This window comes from Lepisma saccharinum, chromosome 1, assembly GCF_977018435.1.
Source record: "Lepisma saccharinum chromosome 1, izLepSacc3.1, whole genome shotgun sequence".
In the NCBI taxonomy this organism is placed as follows: Eukaryota; Metazoa; Arthropoda; class Insecta; order Zygentoma; family Lepismatidae; genus Lepisma; species Lepisma saccharinum.
Genome location: NC_139229.1, coordinates 123,746,731 through 123,768,542, shown reverse-complemented (window position 1 = coordinate 123,768,542; position 21,812 = coordinate 123,746,731). Strand labels below are relative to the sequence as shown.

Below are 21,812 nucleotides of genomic sequence, written 5' to 3'. Positions count from 1 at the left end.
CATTTCATGGAAAATATTTTTTAATATTAAAATGTTAACACCCGCGCTCGCACACACACCTAACCAACGCGGGTTAAATCTATTTCATGCTTTGAAGATGTTCAACTAACGATGTTCACGATGTGTAAAGTTTTCGATGATTAGTGTTTGAAGCCAACCAACGTGTACGTCACATTAGGTGGTGAAGATCTTGTGCCGTTTCTCAATTTGTTTTACCATACACCCACACACTTACCTTCATACTGAGATTTTTCTACGTTCTTGGAACACAGTGAATTATGACAACCTGATAATGAATCGAGTATATATAAGAATTTCAACGGACGTAGAAAAGTATTAACCTTGAGAGGATGGAAGCGATTTGTACGTAGTCTAGAAATATGTTTAATAATAACATTTCCTTCACTTTGAAGAGTTGTGATTTGCAATTAGATATTCAGGTTGTTTATAACAAAGAATGCCACTCATATTTCACACGTTTCTAAGGCGATGTAGAATGATACTACGATTACATCATTTGGAAAATCCGTTTCTGCATAAAATTTCATTCTTGATACTCAGAAACATTATATACACAAACCGTTTCAAAGCTTAATTGAAAATAAATATACAATATAATATAAATAGCAATTAAAAATCATTACCTTCTCCCTAAAGCCATGTTATTATTGAACGCAGAGCATACATTGTTATATCTTTAATCATAACAGAGTAATCAGAGAGGAAGAGGGATTTGGAAAATTTTTTGAATTTTATACCTGATATTCAGTTCAGTCTTTTCTTTTAGGATATGTGTACATTAATTGTGGCTAGTAGTAAATCATAGCCAAAGAAAATGAAAATACCTTTATTCCATTTACTTTCTCATTTTCAATGGCAAAGACATTCCCAGTTTTGCCTCCATTCAACCATACATAGCCCACACCTTACGTCTCTACATTTTTAATATTCTCTTATCAGTATTTCCATCAGTATTTCAGATTAAGTATTTTAATTTGAAGAAAATAATTGAAATTAAGTGGGCAAGAAATACACATAAGCAAATACGCATTCAGTTAAGCACGCACACCTGCGAGCGCCGACCTCCGTGGCGGAGTTGTCAGAGTATCACCTATGAAACCAGAGGCCCCAGGTTTGATGAAAGCAATCAACATGGATTCGATGGAAGTAATCAACATGCAATGAAAGGGAATGAAGTTTGTGGCATATGCTACAAATGAGCAGTTTGACCATCAAGTTTATTCAATTTCTCTGAGTAGTAGGTCATTCACGTTACTCTGAATTCACTTGAAATCCACAAATGTAAAAAAAAAAAACACCGTTTACTCGGTTACTGAGACTGTTAACTTGTCGACTTTCGATCTCGTCACCAGCCCTGTGGCCCCCTAAGCAAGATTATGTATTCCCCCCTCCAGGCACTACCAAGCACCGACATTTTTATGTGTGTCTTTCGATATTTTCTTCTTGTGCCATGGCTTGTGATATTTACACCTTAGAAATTTTCAAATGAGGAAACAAAGAAAAATACATTTAAATATTTTGGTTACGTTTATCTCTCTCCTTACCTTTGTCAAGTGTAAATATCTCCGTCGCATATACTGGCTTTGTATCCTTTGAATAACGCCCTAGGCTTCAGCCCCCATAGCCAATCCCTCGTTTCGGGCCTGTGTATGAGAGTTCTTTGTGAATATCCTTACGTCAATTTCCTCTAATCATCAGTTAGATTCTTATCGTTGCAATTAGCCAAAAGTTTAAGAAGATCGATGACAAAAAACAAACAAAAAAAACTATCTACTTAAACTACTGGGTACTCCCTCACGCAATCGTGTGATATTTTATGTTAGTTCTTCCCCGATGGCGTAGTGGTAACGTCATCGCCTTGTAATCATGGGATCCAAGGTAGGATATCCAGTGGAAGGCATATAATGGTTCGGATTCCATTTAAAATATAGATACAGTGACGATTAGCTTACTTGTGCATAAATTGAACACAAAACATTATGTTCTCGCCAAGTTAACTTGTTCACTGAAATGCTTGAAGAAACGCGACAGTCTTACATAGGCCTACATAATGAAGAAAACGATGGGTTGCAGGAAAAGAGGAATACAATGGGGACTCAAAGATAGAATAGAAGATCTAGATTTTGCAGATGACATCTGTTTTTTTATCTCAAAGACTTGGCGACATGAAGGAGAAACTAAAAGACTACAGGAGGAAGCAAAGATAGCAGGACTCATTATTAGGGTGAACAAGACTAAAGAAATGAGAGGCAATGCAAGAGGAAAAGAAAAATTGAAAGTTTATCATGAGCTGGTTGTACATGTGAAGTCATTTACATAGTTAGGAAGTGTCATAACAAAAGAAGGAGGTTCAGATGAAGACATACAAAATAGAATCAAGAAAGTCAATGTGGCATTTATACAACTGTATCCCATTTGGAAAACCTGCAATGTTTCTAGAAAGACAAAAATAAGGATTTTCAATACAAATGTAAAATCAGTTCTACTGTATGCTTGCGAAACATGGAAAACCACACAAGCTAACACGAAAAGGATACAAACCTTTATTAATCGCTGTCTCAGGCGTATCCTCAATATAAAATGACCAGAAATAATATCAAATGAAGAATTATGGAGAGAAACTAAACAACAGGCAATTGCAACCCAAATAAAAAGAAGAAAATGGAGTTGGTTAGGACACACCTTACGAAAACCAACTGGAGCAATGAGAAAGCAGCCTTATACTGAAACCCCCAAGGAGCCCGGAAAATAGGACGTCCGAAGAAGACATGGAAGAGAACAGCAGAAGAAGAAGCAGCCGAGAAAGGAAAAACCTGGAGAGAGGTCAAAGAGTTGGCACGTCACAGAGCCAAATGGAGGCGTTTCACTGAAGCCCTATCCTCCTGATGGAGCAAAAGGAATTAAGTCAAGTAAGTAAGTAAGTCACATAATGAATTAAGCATATTGAAATATCAAAATTGCCACACAACTGGACGGGATACATAAAAATCTGTTCTTGTTTTCTGACCCAGGGCATCATTTTCTCATTAAAATCACTTAGCTACCTACGTAGAATCATCGTTGGCACAGAACCATTTCTGGCTACTGTAATCGTGTAATCTACTAAAAATCACTATATGAGTATCACAAAGCTCTTGAAGTTGCATCCGTACCATGGGAATATACAGATTAATGACAAAGTATTGTAACACTCGTATAATATCAAAATGAGTTATGTAGAGATAAACTGGTCACCCTAGAAACTTCCCAGTAAACAGCTCAGCAAGAAACCACCGACAATACTTTTATTGTGTGTTACATATTTAATTATTTAAACATTCCGAAATTGTATTTCGAAATATAATGCAGTGCTTCCCCTCACAAAACTCCACCCACACCCAACACAATAAATGCATCCATGCATTCAAACCGAGACAAAAATAATCTAGAATTACACATTTTATTAGTTTTGTGTTTTTATTCCAAAATATTTTACAAGATTCACATGACTAATTGGGAAATAATTTATGAACATATGCGAATCATTATTGCATTCCTTTTAAAGGGTTCCTGGAGCGGGAGCAGTGTTAAGGTGAGTGCTTCCTAAAAGATGACCAGGAAGGTTAGCAGTGTGGATGGATCCTCTAGTAGCTGCTACGTATCTGAAAGAAAGAGCAGTTTGTCTTGAGCGTTTTATATTTGTTACAAGATTATGTTCAATTGTTCAGTTGTAACTTTAGACTATTTTTTTCTTAAATACATTTTTTTGCACAAGAATAATAGAAATAAAGTTTGAAACATCCTGTAAAGTGGGATGCACAAGTATCGCCCGACAAATTGTTCATGACTATCGTCATTGCTTTATCTCTTGTATCTTACGTGTTTTTAAGGACCGAATTTTACGTATGCTTATGTAGTGTTTGTCATCAGTTAGTAAACAAAGAGAATGAACGTAGTGCTTGACAAATTACTTGCTAATACGTATGCATTCCACTGTACACCCAACGAATAATTACCAGCATGTCGTTTGCGAACAACGAGTCGTATGATCGCTATTAATGCAGATTTTCTTAAAAAACGCTATATATCAGTCTACATAAATGTTATGAAATCGAAATAAGATAACACATGTTTTACATGTAATTGCTTCCTTCACACACACATCACATCACACAAATACATACACACATACACACACACACATGATGGCATGAGTCACACTTAGACAGTTCGAGGCATATTGATAGTTTAGAATTTTTACCATTTTTCCTCTGTACTCTACTTACATATCTTACATGTTCATGAAATTTTGATTTTTAAAGTCCCCTTTTATAGAAAGGTAAACTTTTCTGGACTGCATCTATAGCTTAATGTAAGATCCGAACCACTATAAAAGGTGATGACATTGCCACCACGCCATCAGAGAGGCCATATATCTTCTAAGTTTGAAAATGTGTGTAGTGTCTAATTTTCTTATAATTTAAAGTTTGGAGAATTCTGAGATTTCTTGAAGGAAGAATGTGATATAGTTCATGTACTATATGTAGTTTACTCCTTGGGTAGACACTAACGTAAATCTAGTTTCCAAATAGCTTAGAGATATTTTTGAACTTACGATGCACCTGCAGCTGGGATTGCCAGAGGAGCGGCAATAGGGGCTTCCAATCGAGCTACAAGAGGAGAGGCAAGAGCTGCAATTGGTGCTTCCAATCGAGCTGCAAGAGGAGCTTCCAATCGAGCTGCAAGAGGAGCGGCAAGAGCTGCAATGGGGGCTTCCAATCGAGCTGCCAGAGGAGCTGCCAAACGAGCAGTCAGAGGAGCTGCAAGAGAAGCAGCGATGGGTGCAGCCAATGGAGCTTCGAGGAGGCGAGTTTGCAGAGGAGCTGCTAATGCAAGAGGTGCGGCTAGGCGAGCTGTCAAAGGATCAGCCAAAGTAAGCGAAGAAATTGCGGGTCCAGTGGTGAGGATTGTGCCTGCAGAAGCAGCAGAGATGATGGCAAAAAGCACAACGGCGATCTGAAATATACGAGCATTAATTAAAAATCAACATTAGTTGCAACTTTATTGTCGTACATTATAATATGTATTCACAGAATGTGTAATATTATACAAATTGAATTCTCAAAAACGTTGGTTCCCAGCATGATACATACATATACACGGTCGTCTTGATATTCTTTCTGTATTTTGCGATCACCTTTCCTCGAGAAAGCGAAAGGATATTGCACCAGTATTTTCTTAAAATAATTAGGGGTGACACATATATTACATATTATATTCAGTTTCATAAGAGATGACTCTGCTGTTCACTTAGTATTATCTTCATGCAAGGAAGTGAATAATAATTAATTTTGAATAATGATGGATGACTTGAAAATTCCATTTATACATATTTTTAAAATCTTTATTCCTATTGAAAATGCTATTTTACTTTACTGCTATATTTGTATCTTAAATTATTTACTATTATTACTATTATTTACAAGTATCTAACACCCATATCAGCATTTTTGGATGTGAGAGCCTTGGGGGCCAAGCGTACTGAGATTTCGATTCACAATAATTGTGTGGTGTAGTCTCCGACATGGGTATTGTATTTTGTTGGTGCAAAAATGAAATGCGGTGAATGTAACCAAAGAGCTGACATAGTTAAATGAGGATATATTTACATGATATTTTTTAAATACACAATGTACGTAGATTATTTCAGATTCACGTACATGAACGAAATACGTCGACTTGCTGACCCAAGGTCTGGGTTCGACCACTGGCCTGGAATAGGCTTTTCTCTGCGAGTGTTCTTCTGTAAGTTTAATTTATCATCTGTCATATTAACCGTTACGATCAGCTTACAGAGGTAGGAAAGCAATGCAGAATAAGAAAATCAAAATGTAAAAAGCATTTAAAAAAGACAAGGAGATTGATTTGTAGATTTTGTTGAATATGCTCTGCATCTCATGTCTCAAGGAATTAATTACTTCTACGTCGGGAGGCACTAATTCCGTCACATGGTTTAATTTTACTAAGGAAAGTATAATATAACTTTTTGGTGCCTATCAGCATGAAATATCTAACTCAATATTGAACTTCAGTTTCTAGACCTACAAGGGTGTGAGTTAAAATGTTTCTCCATAGAAAATAACCAGCCTGCGTATCGGAGTAGTAAGCGATCGATCAGGTTCAAAATTTATGGCCAGCCTCTGGTATGGATACATCGTTGTGTTTGCCCTATAATCACGAATCATCACCAGCAACAATATTTGGTTACTTTACATTCCTAATCGAGCTACTACATTAACGTCCATGCACGGCCAAGGACTATGGAATTTGTGATAAGGATGCGATATACGAGCAATGCACTTATTGGTTCCGGACTGACGATCTCATCGCAGAAGTCCCTGGTGTTGAGTCCCAATCATTTTATTTATATTCTATTATTAATCCATAATGTTGCGATTATTCTAGAAGTGATTTGATTGATATGATAAAATTGATCAAGGGACACTCACAACGAACACCCATGCCCAGGCCAGAATTCGAACCCGGACCCTTGGTGTCGTACCGCGCTGTGCTAACCAGTCAGCCACGGAGGCTGGCTATTCTAGGAGTGGTACAAATACAAAGTAACGGGGTGTACATGGTGAACCTTTCTCTAGACACCTAAATGTCAACCTCACTTCCACATAGTACACCATGGACTGCATTTTGCAGACAATTGCTCTAGCGTCTGGACTCATGGACAGTGCAGTCTTCAATGAGACTTGTCTTGTTGCGTGCTGTCCATTTGTGTTTGTTATCGTTCCTTCATCTATCTAATCTTATCCCTCTTCATCCTTATCTTCGCAATTAGCCAAAAGTGGCAGGAACGCGAAGTAAAATAAATCCAAGCAATCAAGTACAAAAAAAAAATAATAATAAAAAAAATAAAGACCCACACAGTTACCATTGATATTGACTTTATCTTTGAAGATACACTGTCAATGGAAACGAAAATTTTCGTTCAAGCACCAATTGTCTCGCCATATAGGAAAACAAGAAATTCGTTTTGTCTGTATAAAAACTTACTTTCAATTGAAGTCTCCAAAGAATTCTAACCGACTTACCTTCATTCTGGAGGAGCAAATGTGGTCTTCTAACTTTCTGCAAGTGATCTGATGTAAGGAATCTGTACCAGCGTGTATATATATGTGTGCCTGCTACCAGAAGAACACCCGTGGCCTTCAGAGGACAACGAGCTCTCTGTGCACCCTAACACACGCCGGCGACAGGCAACGTGGTCATTTGCAATGATCGGAAATGTCTGGGTGTGGTCAACGGGTAATATGTTCACATGCTTTTCGAATAATTTGTTTTCGGGTGTGTTGCTCTTTATTCCTCTTTCGGAACAGGGCCCAGCGGAAGGTATTTCTGTTGTAGAAGCAGATACACATTGCGTCATCCGAATGCTGTAGGACCAAAAGGGTATTGCATCATCTTCAGAGATATGTAATTTGAAGTTAATATTACAATTTATTTAACTAAAAACCTGTTGTTGACTTGTTTGCACTAGACCAACAGTTAGCAACGTGAAGTTTTTGTTTTATTTTCCTCTAAATTTTGATGTTATTTATTACTGCGATTTGGTGATATTTTTCGCGGTTTATGGCAAAATTCGGTGTTATTTAGTTAAAATCGGAGTTATTTTTACATGTATTCTTACTGTTTTTTCTATGCTTAAAATTTTCATATTGTTTTAGTTATCGAAAATTGAGGCAAATTTTAGTTCCAATTACTGAAAAATATGGCTTACATTTGTGAGAAATAACCAAATTTCTTCCATTTGGAAAACTATTCCATCTCACTAGCCACTAAATATGAAATGTTTAAGCAATGATAACATCCAAATCTTTTAACACAATCATACACATCACACTTCCCTAACAATGTCAAAAATCCTTCTGCGACGTCAAAATACCTTTTTATGTCCACGCATATACACCCTCCCCCTCCGCTCCCACGCAGGTGCTTCTCCCTAAAAATGTTCCTGTTCCTACGAAACTTCCCTTCTGGACAGTTCCCTCCAGCGAACTACTTTCCAGGATTCCAGGACAAGGTTAAACACTGCCAGTCATGTCTGCGCCAAACTGCAATAAATGAAACGTGACAATTTCTTTTGAATCGAACTATCATCAGCTAGACTCGAAACGGTAGAACTAATAGCGTTTCAGGTAGTTTTTTTGAACGGAAAAAGTGTTATCCCCAGTATATATTGCATATTTCGCAGCGTTTTTCGAGTTAAAGTGCAAAATTTGATGTTACTCTGAAAAATGGCATATTTCGCGTTATTTCGCGATTCCGAGACACCAAAAACTTGCCTCCTTTATCTACCCAAATACATTTAAAACACTTTATTTTGCTTTCGTCAACTTTTCGGTGTTATCGTTAAAACGAAAACTTCACGTCCCTAACAATAGTCAATTTTTAATTACTTGTATTGGGCCGACCGCTGTGACGGAGTGGTTGGCACAGCGTGCTACGACGCCAGGCTTCGTATACCTGCCTGAGCAGGGATGTTCATCCTTCATCAATTTTATCATATCATTAGCTATACTCACTCATACTCACCGTCGCGATAAACCAGAAATGTCAGAAAAGGACGTAAAATAACCTAATTGTATCAATCAATTAATGAATTGAATTATTTTATGTTGCTTTTCTGCCACTCATACCTATTCTGTAAGATGAACATAAATGCTGATTAGATAGTTAATGAAGGGCCACTTACAAAGAAACACCGATGCCTAGAATCAAACACACAACATTCAGTGGTGAGATCATTAGTTCACTATGCGACGCAACTGGAAACTGGGGCGACACTTTGATCTCTACTAGTGCTGTTAATGAATATATATATATATATATACACACACACACACACACACATACGTATATCTATATCATCAAATTGTACGAAATTCGGAATGTGTGGGGCCTTATCTCCACGTACCCCCATCTGCTTTCGGAGCACGTTGGAATGTGCTTTACAGGGAGGTCGGAAAATTCCTTTACTCTGAATTTGAATTATGTGGTTATGTACCCAGTTTATTCCTATGGATCTAAAACGTCCATGTGGGTTCCTCCATGTCTGTGGCATAGCCTTATGGGACTCCATGTCCGATTGTTTATCAGCAATAGCATACAACGGGTGAAATTTTGAAACACCTTTTAGATAGTCGTTGTTGGAATATGGGCGTTTCTGCACCTCTTCTTCTGCACCTCTCCTTAGAAAAATGATTTTTTCTAACCTTATATATTATCGGACATTTCTATTTTTAGAAATATTAACTTATTAGTATATCGTTACATTCACGTAAATTTATATTTAAAATGTTTATGTAGGGATTATAGAAGATAAAAAATGATAGATCATTTCAATAGTTTATTAATTCCGAGGAAATGTGCAGGAAAGAAGCCATTTCTAAACCGATTTAAGCCGACAAGGGTACGCGTCGTTGTCAAATCTTTAGATGGTTCCTGGAGCAGGGGCGGTGTTGATCTGTGTGCTGCCAACAAGGTGTCCTGCAAGAGGAGCAGTGTGGACGGAGCCTCTGGTGACAGCTACGTAACTGATGGAAACAGATACAGATAAAAATATTTTCAATATTTCATCATTTACGCATTTTTTACGCAACTAATAAAGCACATAATTGATAGCAGAAAGTTACAACAAATATATTTTAATACGATTATAACCTAGAAAAACGCAATCTGAATGAGTAATCTGTTATTCCTTATGATACAAGTAAATACTCTTTTCTACAACACACAAAAATGATGTAAATTTGCTTTACATATATAGTTTCTCTCATTGGAAACGAATCGAAAAGTTATTTATTTATTTTTTGAACACCATTAATTAATTCTAAGATGTTAAGTTTAAGGTATTAACATTGGAATAGATTAATTATTATCAGATATAGATGTATTTCTGAAGCTTTAATGATTATTCAAAAAATAACTGAACAATGTTTGATTGAGATATATTTTTTGTTTTCTAAATATATCTAATTAAGTAAAAAAAAGTCGTGTATGCTATTTACAGTGACACATAGTGTAAATTCTATCTAAATTCAAAGTAATAAAAATATTAAAAATTATCATTTCAAAAAATATTTCTGGTAACACAAAATTATGGCCCCGTGTAGGAAAAAACAGGTACGAAATATCTAATAATTTGATGTAATGGAATGAAAACACAATATGAATTACTTACGGAGCACCAGCAGCTTGGGCTGTCACAGGAGCTGCTTGAGAGACTGTCACAGGAGCTCCACCGTAGGTGGCAATCAGAGGAGTTGAAACATGAGATGCCCAGGGTGCTACTCCCCAAGAACCTGCCCATGGAGCTGCCCAAGAGCCTGCCCAGGGAGCTGCCCAAGAAGGAGCAGCCACGTTGCTAGCGATCACTGATCCAGTCGACAACAATCCACTGGCAGAAGCGGCAGCAACAATTGCAGCAAGTACAATAAAGGACTGAAGAAGAAAGTTAATTTTCAATGTTTTCAAAATTAGATCCAGCCAATATACAAACAAAACTCGCAGTGTTTTTTTTTTACACAATTACCTTCAGTAGATACTATTAAGTTTAAGATAAATGATATTATCGATAATATCAACCAAATCTGGAAAGATAATGGTTGATAATTATAATGGTTAGATACATAAAATCATATAGCTTTCCATGATCAAAATATTATTTACTTATTTTCTTTGACTTAATTATCACATCTTTGTATGCGTTTTGTTGCATCAATACACACATTGAAGTCGTTTGGTATACAGGGAATTTTGTATCTAGTCATTGAATGTGTTGTGATTGGAATGCAGGCAGTGAATGTGCAGTTGGGTGTTAGTTACGTGATGGTGGAACCTGTAGGCAGAGACTGCTTCTCTGGTGCCAAAGACATAACAGAGTTAGCTGATTCATCTGTCAAGGTAAACAAAAAATGTACAATCTGCTTAGTATTTAATGGGGTTGGACCAATATGAAATTTTGCTTTTCCCAATCAAGTATCAATATAAAATTTACCAATATCAATAACCTTGATATAACCTTTACACCAGTAAACTGAATGTGTAGATGTGGTGTGTTTGTGTTTGTCTTGTGTAGTAGTTGTGGTGTGTAAGTGTTTGTCTTGTGTAGTAGTTGTAGCGTATTTGTCTTGTTTAGTAGTTGTGTGTTTGTGTTTGTCTTGTATAGTAGTTGTGCTGTCTGGTGTGTAAGTGTTTGTCTTGTGTAGTAGTGTTTAGTCAACCAACAGAGTGAAATGGTCAACAGTTTGCTCTGTTGGGATTTACAGAGCTGTCCTGTCATGGCTCTATGAGCGTCCCACAATCGGCAGAAGTGGGGAATGGTTGGTGGACTACAATGTGATCCTCCCAGCTAGACCCGAGGGATCCGCTGACCAACGACAGGTGCGGTCTTCCATTCATATTGGGGGTTAGGCGTAGAGCTGACAACTCTGCACTGTAAAAAAAACATGTCAAGAGTCAGCAATATGAGTCCATGGATGTTCCCAAGGTAAAATATTCCGGAGGTAAAATAGTCTCCCATTCGATTCTCCGGGCGGGGACTACTTTGGGAGGTCCCTGGACTAAGGATAATATCTACGTTAGGAATAAGGATATTAAATTAGGCACTTAGAATGTTCTGAGCATTTTACCGGCCTGGGGCATTTCAGTGTACAGTTAATGAGATAGTTAAGTATAAATTAGATGTAGTAGCTGTCCAGGAAGTTAGGTGGCCAGGAGAATGGAATTGTAAAATTAAAAATTATACTTTTTTCTATGGTGGTACTGAAAATCATAATTTTGGAACAGGATTCTTCATAAATAATAGAATCATCTCGGCCCTTAAAACAGTAGAATTTATTAATGATAGGATATCATATGCAGTTTTACAGGGTAGGTGGTGCAAAATTATTTTAATAAACATACATGCACCAACGGAAGATAAAGATGATAATACTAAAGATGATTTTTATACAGAGTTAGAACAGGTCTTTGATAAATTTTCCCAGTGTGATATGAAATTCTGTTAGGTGACTGTAATGCACAGATTGGTAAAGAAGAGACATTTAAACCTACTATTGGTAAAGAAAGTCTTCATGAATTAAGTAATGATAATGGTATAAAATTAATTACCTTTGCAACCTCAAATAATTTAATTGTGAAAAGTACCACTTTTAAACATAAAGATATCCATAAATATACCTGGTCTTCTCCAGATGGTAAAACTCATAATCAGATACATCATATTCTCATTGATAAGAGAAGGCATACTAGCATAATTGACGTTCGTTCACATAGAGGTGCTGACTGTGCCAGTGACCATTATTTAGTAATTGCTAAATTAAGAGAAAGACTCTCGGTGATAAATCATAAGCAACAAAATCTAAGTTCTAAGATTTAATACAGGAAAAGTTGCTGATGAAAGAATTAAGAAAGATTACCAAATTAAACTGTCAAATAGATTTGATGTTTTGCAGGATTTAAATAATGATGAAAATATTAATAAACAGACGTAGATAAGAATTGGGAGCACATACGTAATGCAATAGAATCAGCAGCTAAAGAAAGTATAGGATACCATAAACCAAGAAAAAGTAAGCCATGGTTTGATAACGAATGTCATAATCTAATAGAAATAAGAAATCAGGCTAGACTTAGGTGGTTAAATAACTCTGATGATACAAATCTAAACAATTATAACAGAATAAAGCGAGAAGTTAACGGCACGTTTAGAAGTAAAAAAAGATATTACTTGAAAAGTAAAATTAACGAAATTGAAACAAACAGCAAAAGTAAAAATATCAGAGATTTATATAAAGGTACAAATGAATTTAGAAAGGGGTGCCAACCTAAAGTAAACTTGATAAAAGATAAAAACGGCAATTTTTTGCCTGACCCAGGCGATATTTTAAATAGATGGAAGAACTACTTTAATGACTTTTTAAATGTTCATGTAGGAGATAAATCAGAAGTAAATGAAGTAAGGCAAACTGCCATAATATCGGATACCCGCCCAACATCGGATACCATCATTTCTCGGCTCGTGGGTGCTGCCATGTGCAACAATCCACTAAACTACGTTCGTCGATTGCCGCCAATACTTCATTGTGAGTGGGAACGCTGTTGAGCACACTGCGCGTGCACGATTGACGAAAACAGAAATGTTCAGTTTCTGAGTTTTTGGAAGCATTTCATGATCAAAGGTTTTCACATCGAAGGCAAGGAGAAACTATAGCTTACTTATATTTCATAGAAAGATGGCATATTAGAGTATGTTGATATCCTAGTCCTATTCGGGTAAATGTCTTTGTTTGATATTAGGGTTATATTTCGCTCGAGGTCGCGTTCGGCCTAATATCGGATAGGGAGGCCTGCCAAATATTGGATATCAAATTGGTCAAATTTACATTCCCCAATCCTAAATTGCGGCACAAGACATGTCAAGAGCAATCTGACTCAGAAGAATCTGACACTAGTTGGAAAATAAATAATAGGTTGCTTCTATCATGAGATGTAATTTTATTTCTAATATAATGTTAATATATATATTATATAATGTTAAATTCCTATCCGATATTAGGCCTCGTACCCACTATCCGATATTCGGACGGCTTTTTTCGATTCCTCAAATTTGCATTGCTTTTTTATTTTGTACTGTACAACAAATAATTTAACAATAAGGGAGATAAACACATCACAAGGCAAAGGGTAAGGTAGAGGCAACGCGTTTTCGGAACATCTCTGAGTTCTGTCGCTTCGCTAGTCAGCGAGCCTAAAATGGTCTTCTTCCTTCTGACGGCGTAGCAGGTTGCGCAGAACGACATGCTCAGAAATCATTCGTGAAAGTGATACCGAGGTGCGAGGATCTGGTGCTAGACTTGAGCGTGCTGCTGAGTGTATGGAAGTGCGATTTCGTAGTGTGTTCCTCACATAAAATATGCCTCCTGTTCATTCCAAAGTTTATCGTAGAACGCTTAGGGGACAAACGCGTGAAGTTGTGGCAAACGTCTTGCAATTCATGCAAGAAGAGGCTGACCAAAATGTTTTAAAGTTGCCTCTTAAAAAAGTCATTGACCGTGTTTGTGCTGCGACAGGTGTATCTTTAAGTACGGTAAAATCAATTAAGAAGGAAAGTTCGGCGGTTCGTGCTGGATCATCGTCATCATACAGTACGCCCCGTAGAAATAAAAATCGTCCGCGGCCGTGTACAGATATAGATGATTTTGACATGTGCGTTGTTCGGAGAACAATTAATGAATTTTACACCGTAGACAGGCAAGTCCCAACAGTAAAATCTGTGCTTGCAAAATTAAGGAAAACCATCGGATATAAAGGGCAGGCAACCAGTTTATTGAAGATCTTCAAAAAACTTGGGTTTAGGTGGAAGAAAGTGGAAACTAATAGACGTGTGCTTATTGAGAGGAATGACATTCGGAATGCAAGGATTGCTTATTTACGGGCCATCAGTAGATATCGTCGGGAAGGCCGTCCTATTGTATACACCGATGAAACATACATTCATAGTTCCCACACAACCACTAAAACATGGTGCGACGATAGTATCGAGGGCCTGAAATCTCCAATATCCAAAGGGCAACGTCTCATTATTGTCCATGCAGGCAGCGACAAGGGGTTCATCCCTAACGTGCTTCTGATATTTAAATCCAATCAGAAAACTGGAGACTACCACTCGGAGATGAATTCCAGTAAATACATGCGGTGGATAAGAGAAATGGTCATTCCAAATTTACCCTCAAATTCCGTCTTCGTAATCGACAACGCATCCTACCACAATATTCAGAAAGAAAGATGCCCTTCGTCTAACACCAAGAAAAAGGAAATGCAAGAGTGGCTATTAAAAAACAATATACCATTTACGGACGATATGTTCAAGCCTGAACTATACAGCCTTATAAAACTGCACAAACCGAAGATGAAATCCTGCATTTTAGATGAACTGATGAATGAACATGGCCACACAGTCCTTCGCTTGCCTGCATATCATCCCGATTTAAATGCTATAGAGAAAATTTGGGGCATTTCTAAACAATGGGTTGCAAATCGCAATGTGACGTTCAAATTAAATGATGTGTGGGAACTTTGTAAGGAAGCGTTTTCGGTGATTGGAGAGGAGGAATGGGAGTCATGTTGCAGCAATGTTAGAAAAACTGAGGAACAATACATTCGGACGGAGGGTTTGCTGGAACCAGAAATAGAGCGTCTGGCTTTCAGGGTTGGCGACAGTAGCAGCAGTGCGGACGATTCATTGTCGAGTGCAGAAGATTCTTGTTGCGAAATGTCCGATTCAGGTTCTGAACTTGAAGGCATAGAAGACCTGGAATAAATCATTGGTTTCTTCATTTGATCGTATTTGCAGTATTTACAACACATAAGGTAAGCTTATTGTATTGTTTTCGCTAGTGAGCTTTTGTTGTTCTACAATTCTGCATTGAGTCATTGTTACCCACTGTTTTTTTGTTCACTTGCAACGCTGCTTGAGAATTGTAAACACGCGCCAACAGTCGCGCGTTGCAACTCCCTCACCAGCTGATTCGGTTTCTGTGCGACTCGCTTTCAACTTGCGCATAAGAACACCTCAGAGATGTTCCGAAAACGCGTTGCCTCTACCAAAAGTTTATATTACCAAAAATTATGCATTTCTGTTAAATTTTAGTGGGTTTATTATGGTGATTTAAAAAAAAAATCCGATATTATGTCGGTTTACCCTACACACAGCAGAACCTTTAGTTCCAGAACCTAACTTGACTGAAGTTAAAGATGCTATAAAAAGGCTAAAGAATAACAAAGCACCTGGCATTGATTTAATACCAGCTGAGTTAATTAAGTATGATGGGAATTTGTTAATATATCAAATTCATAAATTAATTTGTTTAATATGGAATAAAGAAGAAATCCCTCAACAGTGGAAAGAATTCATAATTGTTCCTGTGTTTAAAAAAGGTGATAAAATGAACTGCAATAATTACCGTGGAATTTCTTTACTCTCAACAACATATAAAATATTATCTAACATTCTTTTAACAAGACTAACCCCATATGTTAATTAAATTATGGGTGATTATCAATGTGGATTTAAACGTAAAAGACCAACTACAGATCAAAATTTTCCCATCATATAGACACTTGAGAAAAAGTGGGAATATAATCAAAACATTCATCAGCTATGCATTGATTTCAAAAAAGCATATGATTCGGTCAAAGAGATAAATTATATAATATATTAGTCAAGTTTGGAATACCTAAGAAGCTTGTTAATATGATAAAAGTATGCACCAGTGAAACAGAAAGTAAAATTCGTGTGGGTGTTAAAGTGTCTGACAAATTTACAATTAATGATGGGTTAAAACAAGGAGATGCATTATCTCCATTGCTCTTTAATTTTGCCTTAGAATATGCTGTTAGGAAGATAAAAGAAACTAACGAAGGACTAAAATTAAACGGTGTGACTCAGTTGTTAGCATATGCAGATGATGTAGACTTATTAGGGGACGATATAAATACAATTAAGAATAATGCTAAAATATTTTTCAAAACAGCTAAAGAGATAGGTTTGGAAGTTAGCAAAGAGAAAACTAAATATATGCTTGCAGGCTGAAACCAAGTGTTAGGCAATCATCAAAATCTAATTATTGATAACAACTCGTTTGAACCAGTTTCCAAATCAAATACTTAGGAGTAATACTAACAAATGAAAATCATATTAAAGAGGAAATAAAAAGTAGGTTTAATTCGGGAAATGCATGTTACTTTTCTCTTCATAAACTTTTGTCTTCTCGTTTAATATCTAAGAAACTAAAAGTTAAAATATACAAAACAGTAATTTTGCCTGTAGTATTATATGGGTGTGAAACTTGGTCCCTTAGATTGAAAGAGGAACATAAATTGAGAGTATTTGAGAGTATCTTTGGACCTAAAAGGGATGAGGAGACAGGTGAGTGGAGAATGTTACATAATTTAGAAGTACATAACTTGTATTCATGTCCAAATATTATTAGAATAATTAAATCAAGAAGACTTAGGTGGGTAGGTCATGTGGCACGAATGGGAGAGGAAAGAGGAGTTTACAGGATTGTTGTTGGGAAACCTGATGGTAAGAAACCTGTAGGAAGGCCAAGACGAAGATGGTGGGACAATGTTGAGATGGACCTAAAGGAAATCGGTAAGGATGGAAAAGAGTATATATATCTTGCCCAGGATAGGGACAGATGGAAGGCCTGTGTTGCTGCAGCCATGAACCTTCGGGTTTAAGAAGGCTAGAGAGTTAGTTAGTTAGTTAGAGAGAAAAAAAGTATACAGATGCAGCAAAACTGAAACGACTTTCATTTTGCTACGGACGCAAATCAACAATATTAATTCTATTTAATGATTAAATTTTTATATGTTTTTTATGGTACTCGATATTTTATTTTTCAATAGTTGAATTGTCTTGCGTATAGATATAATTTATATTTCAAATATATCATTCTGCAATTTCCTAATATTCCACTGTTTATAACTTGTCATAAAAATTAACTGATTGCCTTGCTTTTCTGTTTGAATCAATTCTCAATATGCTCTGTTCATTAATTCTCTCTCCCTCTCCCTCTCTCTTTCTAATACCTACACTTCCATGCCAATTTCTAGGTTTCAGTGAAAATACATAAAAGCTTATGTTTATACATGAAGAGATGCATGAATGGCTTATAGTAGCAAGAGGAAACATTTTGCAGTGTACAGTAAGAACTAATCCAATAACGTGGATTTTCTGTCAGAAATAAATGCAAGTAATACTAATTTTAAAGTGGTGTAGGCGGTCTATATTCCTAACAATGGCAATTTTCTGCTGACCGTAAGTGAGTTACACTTTTATGACGTCACATATCACTATAAGATGGAGTGATGAAGACAGAGAATTTTAAATATTCTTTCAGAAATTTTAAAAAAAATATGTTTCTATGAATGCCATCAAATATAGGTTCGGCACTTCATCCCCACTCCCTACTCTTCCTAGTTATTTGCAGCTTCAAGAGGGGCATATATATATATATAATCGTCACTTCATATAATAAACGTCACGCTACAATAAATCGTTCAGCATATATAGTAAAGAAACCATTAGTATTTATCTTAAAACAGTATGAAATAGATCAGAAAATATAATACAAAATTTTGAAAATCATCTTAAAATGATGGCTATTGCTTAAGTTATTCTAATTTTAAAGAAAAAAAAATCTATTTTGAACATTGTATATGAGCGACTTATCAACGCTGTTGTTTTATTTGAGAACAATTGAAAACTATGTTGGTAGATCATAAGTTTATTACTAGGGCTAGGATTTTGATGACCTAAAAATTCGTAAAAAATGCCCTTAAAAAGATGCATTCATGACCTAAAAATTGCCAAAAAAATGACTTTAAAAATGACCTAAAAACCGTTAAAAATTCGAAAGTAAAATTTTATTTGCACTTCAAATTACAGCAACTCTAGTATGCAACTTTTGACAAATTATGAGAGGTTACTGTTCAGTTTTGAGTTGCAGTATGTAACGAATATTTTCTGTAAATTTTCAAAAAGAAATTAATGACGATTGTCAGCCAGCACACTTTTATACATAGAAAAGCTCCTTTCAACATCAACAGAGGTAATAGGGGCATATTTAAAACACAATGTCACTTGGTTTTAATTCGGTTTCAGAGTCTGGCAATGAAAACGTTTTCCCACACAATACGTCACGAATAGAACATATTATTGTGTATCCTGCATTTTTCCCTAGCACTTTCTGCATCTTTTCTCTCACTTATATTCCAACAGTACCTGGAACTGCTTCCAAATTATCCTGAACTTTGTTAAGGACATTAACTTGATCAACCAATGTAGCTCCAGATGTCTCGAGTGAAGTTATGGCAGAAGGTAGGAAGCCGAAGTTGGACTTTATATAGCATAATTTTCCCTCCATTTCGGGATCAGCCAAGAGTTCCTGTGCTTGTCTTATACACAATGCTTCACTGTTGTCGAACGAGGTTACAACTTCTTTCACAACTTTATAATTTTCACAATAGTAACCACAAGCCTCTAACCATGTACCCCATCTAGTAAGAATAGGAGCTGGTGGCAAAGGCACATCAGGTGCATGAGACCTAAAAGCTAACACTCGTGATGGGGACTTGAGGAAAATCTTCTTAATGTTTGCAATCAGTTGGTCTACATCAGGAAAGTGACTTCGCAGTTCTTCAGCAATACGGTGACACGCATGTGCAAGACATGTTACATGTACCATTTTCGAGTACAGACCTTTCAGAGAATTCCCTGCTTTAACCATGTACGGTGCCGCATCTGTTACGAAAAGCAACACCTTGTCATATTGAATGCCGTCGGGCCACAATAACTGCATCGCGTTATTGAAAACTTTGCTGGTCGTTGAATAATGCACTTTTTCTAGACATTCACAATTTATTAGAAACACTTGAGTAGACTCGGATTCCTGCATCGTACCAATCACTACATTTGCAATGTACCGTCCGAGTGAGTCGGTACTTTCGTCAATTGACACCCATATTTTTTTACCATGAATTTTCTGCCGAATTTGATCCATTGTTTGATTGTAGCATTTCTTGACATAATTTTGTGGCCGCGGTGGCTCAGTCGGTAACGCGTCTGACTACCATGCTCAAGGTCCCGGGTTCGATCCCCGGCCGGTTCAAATCCGGGAACCTTTCTAACGTTGGAAGCGGTCCCGGCGCCCACCCTGCGTCGAATAACATGGGTACCTGGGGGAAACCCTGGGGGGTAAAGGCGGTCAGGGGCGTGATGTTGATCACATCACCCCTACACACGACCGGATCAAGAAAGTGTGGGGCGTTACCCCCACACCCTCTATACGCCTTCATGGCGTGGTGCTAAGCACAGGGGAACACTTTACCTTTTTTACCTTTACCTTGACATAATTTTTCCTTAGCGTGGAAGAATCTGGTATCGATTTCCCAGTATGTTTTTCCAAAAATGCTCGAAGTTTAGGATTATTTAGTTTACTTAGAGGAATGTCAGCAGAAATAGAAGCGTATCACAGTTCTTCAGAAATAACAGAGGATTTGGAGGAACACTCACCCATTAACAATTGCACCGTCCTCTTCTGATCTTGAATTTGCTTCAGAGCTGCCTTGTGTTTCTCGCGGTTGACATGTTGCTCCACCGTGAATTTCTTTTCCGCAGCAACTCTTACACCACAAAGCTGACAGAATAATACTGATCCGTCCGTACTGAACATATTTTCACCATACTGGGACACAAACTGTTTTAATTTGTACTGTGTACTTTGCTTGGTTTTTGGCATCTTGTCCAATGCTTCTAAAACCTGCTCTACTGAACACTGCACCAAAGTAAATTCTCGCAATAAACAGGAACTTCGACAATGGCCAGATCACACGTTCCATCCATTCACTTTCAAGGAACACAACAATTGGTCTGAGCAGATTAGAAGATAAGATTAGGCAGAGCAACGACTTTCTTCTCCTGGGGCAAAATTGCGAGCTGTTTTGAACTTCTAACAATTGAATTTCATTGTAAGGAAATCGTTATATTCGTGTTGTTTATTTTCTTCTGAGACGGATGGAAGGTAGCTGCGGTTTCATATTTTAAATTGTCTAGGGAAGATATGAAAAAATAGGATATTTATTCATCTTAATCCTTTCACGTTAATGCTGCCCATGCACTCGCAGCGTACAAGTGCTCTGGAAAACTAAGAAAATAAAAAAATTACCAAAAAATGACTTAAAATGCTAAAAAATGACTTATACAACCCATAATGGCAAAAAATGCCCCAACAAATAGTGCTTAAAAGTTCAGCACGACATGAAACGTATAAATATTAAAAGATTTGGGTTTCTTATTCACCAGAAAAAAAGATGCAATTTCATCAAAATCCTAGCCCTATTTATTACAAATGTTTGAACAAGTAGCCTAATGTAAAATATAAAAGAAAGAATTACAACTGCCACTTACCTTCATGGTGAATTAATGTTTGTTTCGCTGTAGTGCGGTTAAAGTTATGTAAATATATCACTCTCTGTCCACATATATATAGAACCACATGCTGTACGAAATAAATTAAACGGCCTTCGAACGTCGGAATTTTGTACTGCATGCGAAATGGTATTTGTGAAGGCGAATGCTTGCAATTACAGGAAAAGGAAGTAATTATTAAGATATTCTTTCGGTTATTCGTATATTATTTATTACTTCACAAAACGTCACCATTGTGCAGTTCAGAAATATTACTTACTTCCGTTATTGAATGACGATTCTCTCTTAATAGAGAATTTTTAGCAATTTCTAAAAAAAAGTGCTGCATGGAAGTTGAAACATTAATATCGCGCAACCTGTACTATTCTGAAACAAGATATTAAAGTGACTTTCTCTTTTAAAGTCGAAACTTGGAATACGAGAATTTGACATGCAAATCATCATCAAGATTGAAAGCAACTTGTAACAGACTTAACTTTGCATAACCCTTAAATAAACAATTATACTATTGTGTTTGTTTGTCTTGTGCACGTCTCTTTACAACCTTGCACTTTTAACTTTTCTCAAGGGGCTTTTTACACCCCTTGTTGTAACATTTTATGTAAGAATCATAGATAAGGTGATATTTCCCCGCATATATTGAAGGGTGCAAAATGCCCACACGTGACGCTCCACCCAAAAATTTTAATTCAGTCAATCAATCAATCAATAACGAGGGTTACATGCAATGCATGTATTATAG

General features: G+C 36.7%; 1 protein-coding gene across 1 annotated transcript; it reads right to left on the bottom strand.

Annotated features, from left to right (window-relative positions):
• Positions 1-9,487: 9,487 nt before the first annotated feature.
• LOC145987936 (uncharacterized) lies at positions 9,488-21,079 on the bottom strand. The gene is made up of 3 exons (XM_083122767.1): positions 21,050-21,079; positions 10,253-10,512; positions 9,488-9,605 (listed from the first exon to the last, which is right to left on the bottom strand). Exons 1-3 carry the CDS (start codon positions 21,053-21,055, stop codon positions 9,503-9,505), a joined length of 369 nt encoding a protein of 122 aa, XP_082978893.1. The 5' UTR covers positions 21,056-21,079; the 3' UTR covers positions 9,488-9,502.
• Positions 21,080-21,812: the final 733 nt, after the last annotated feature.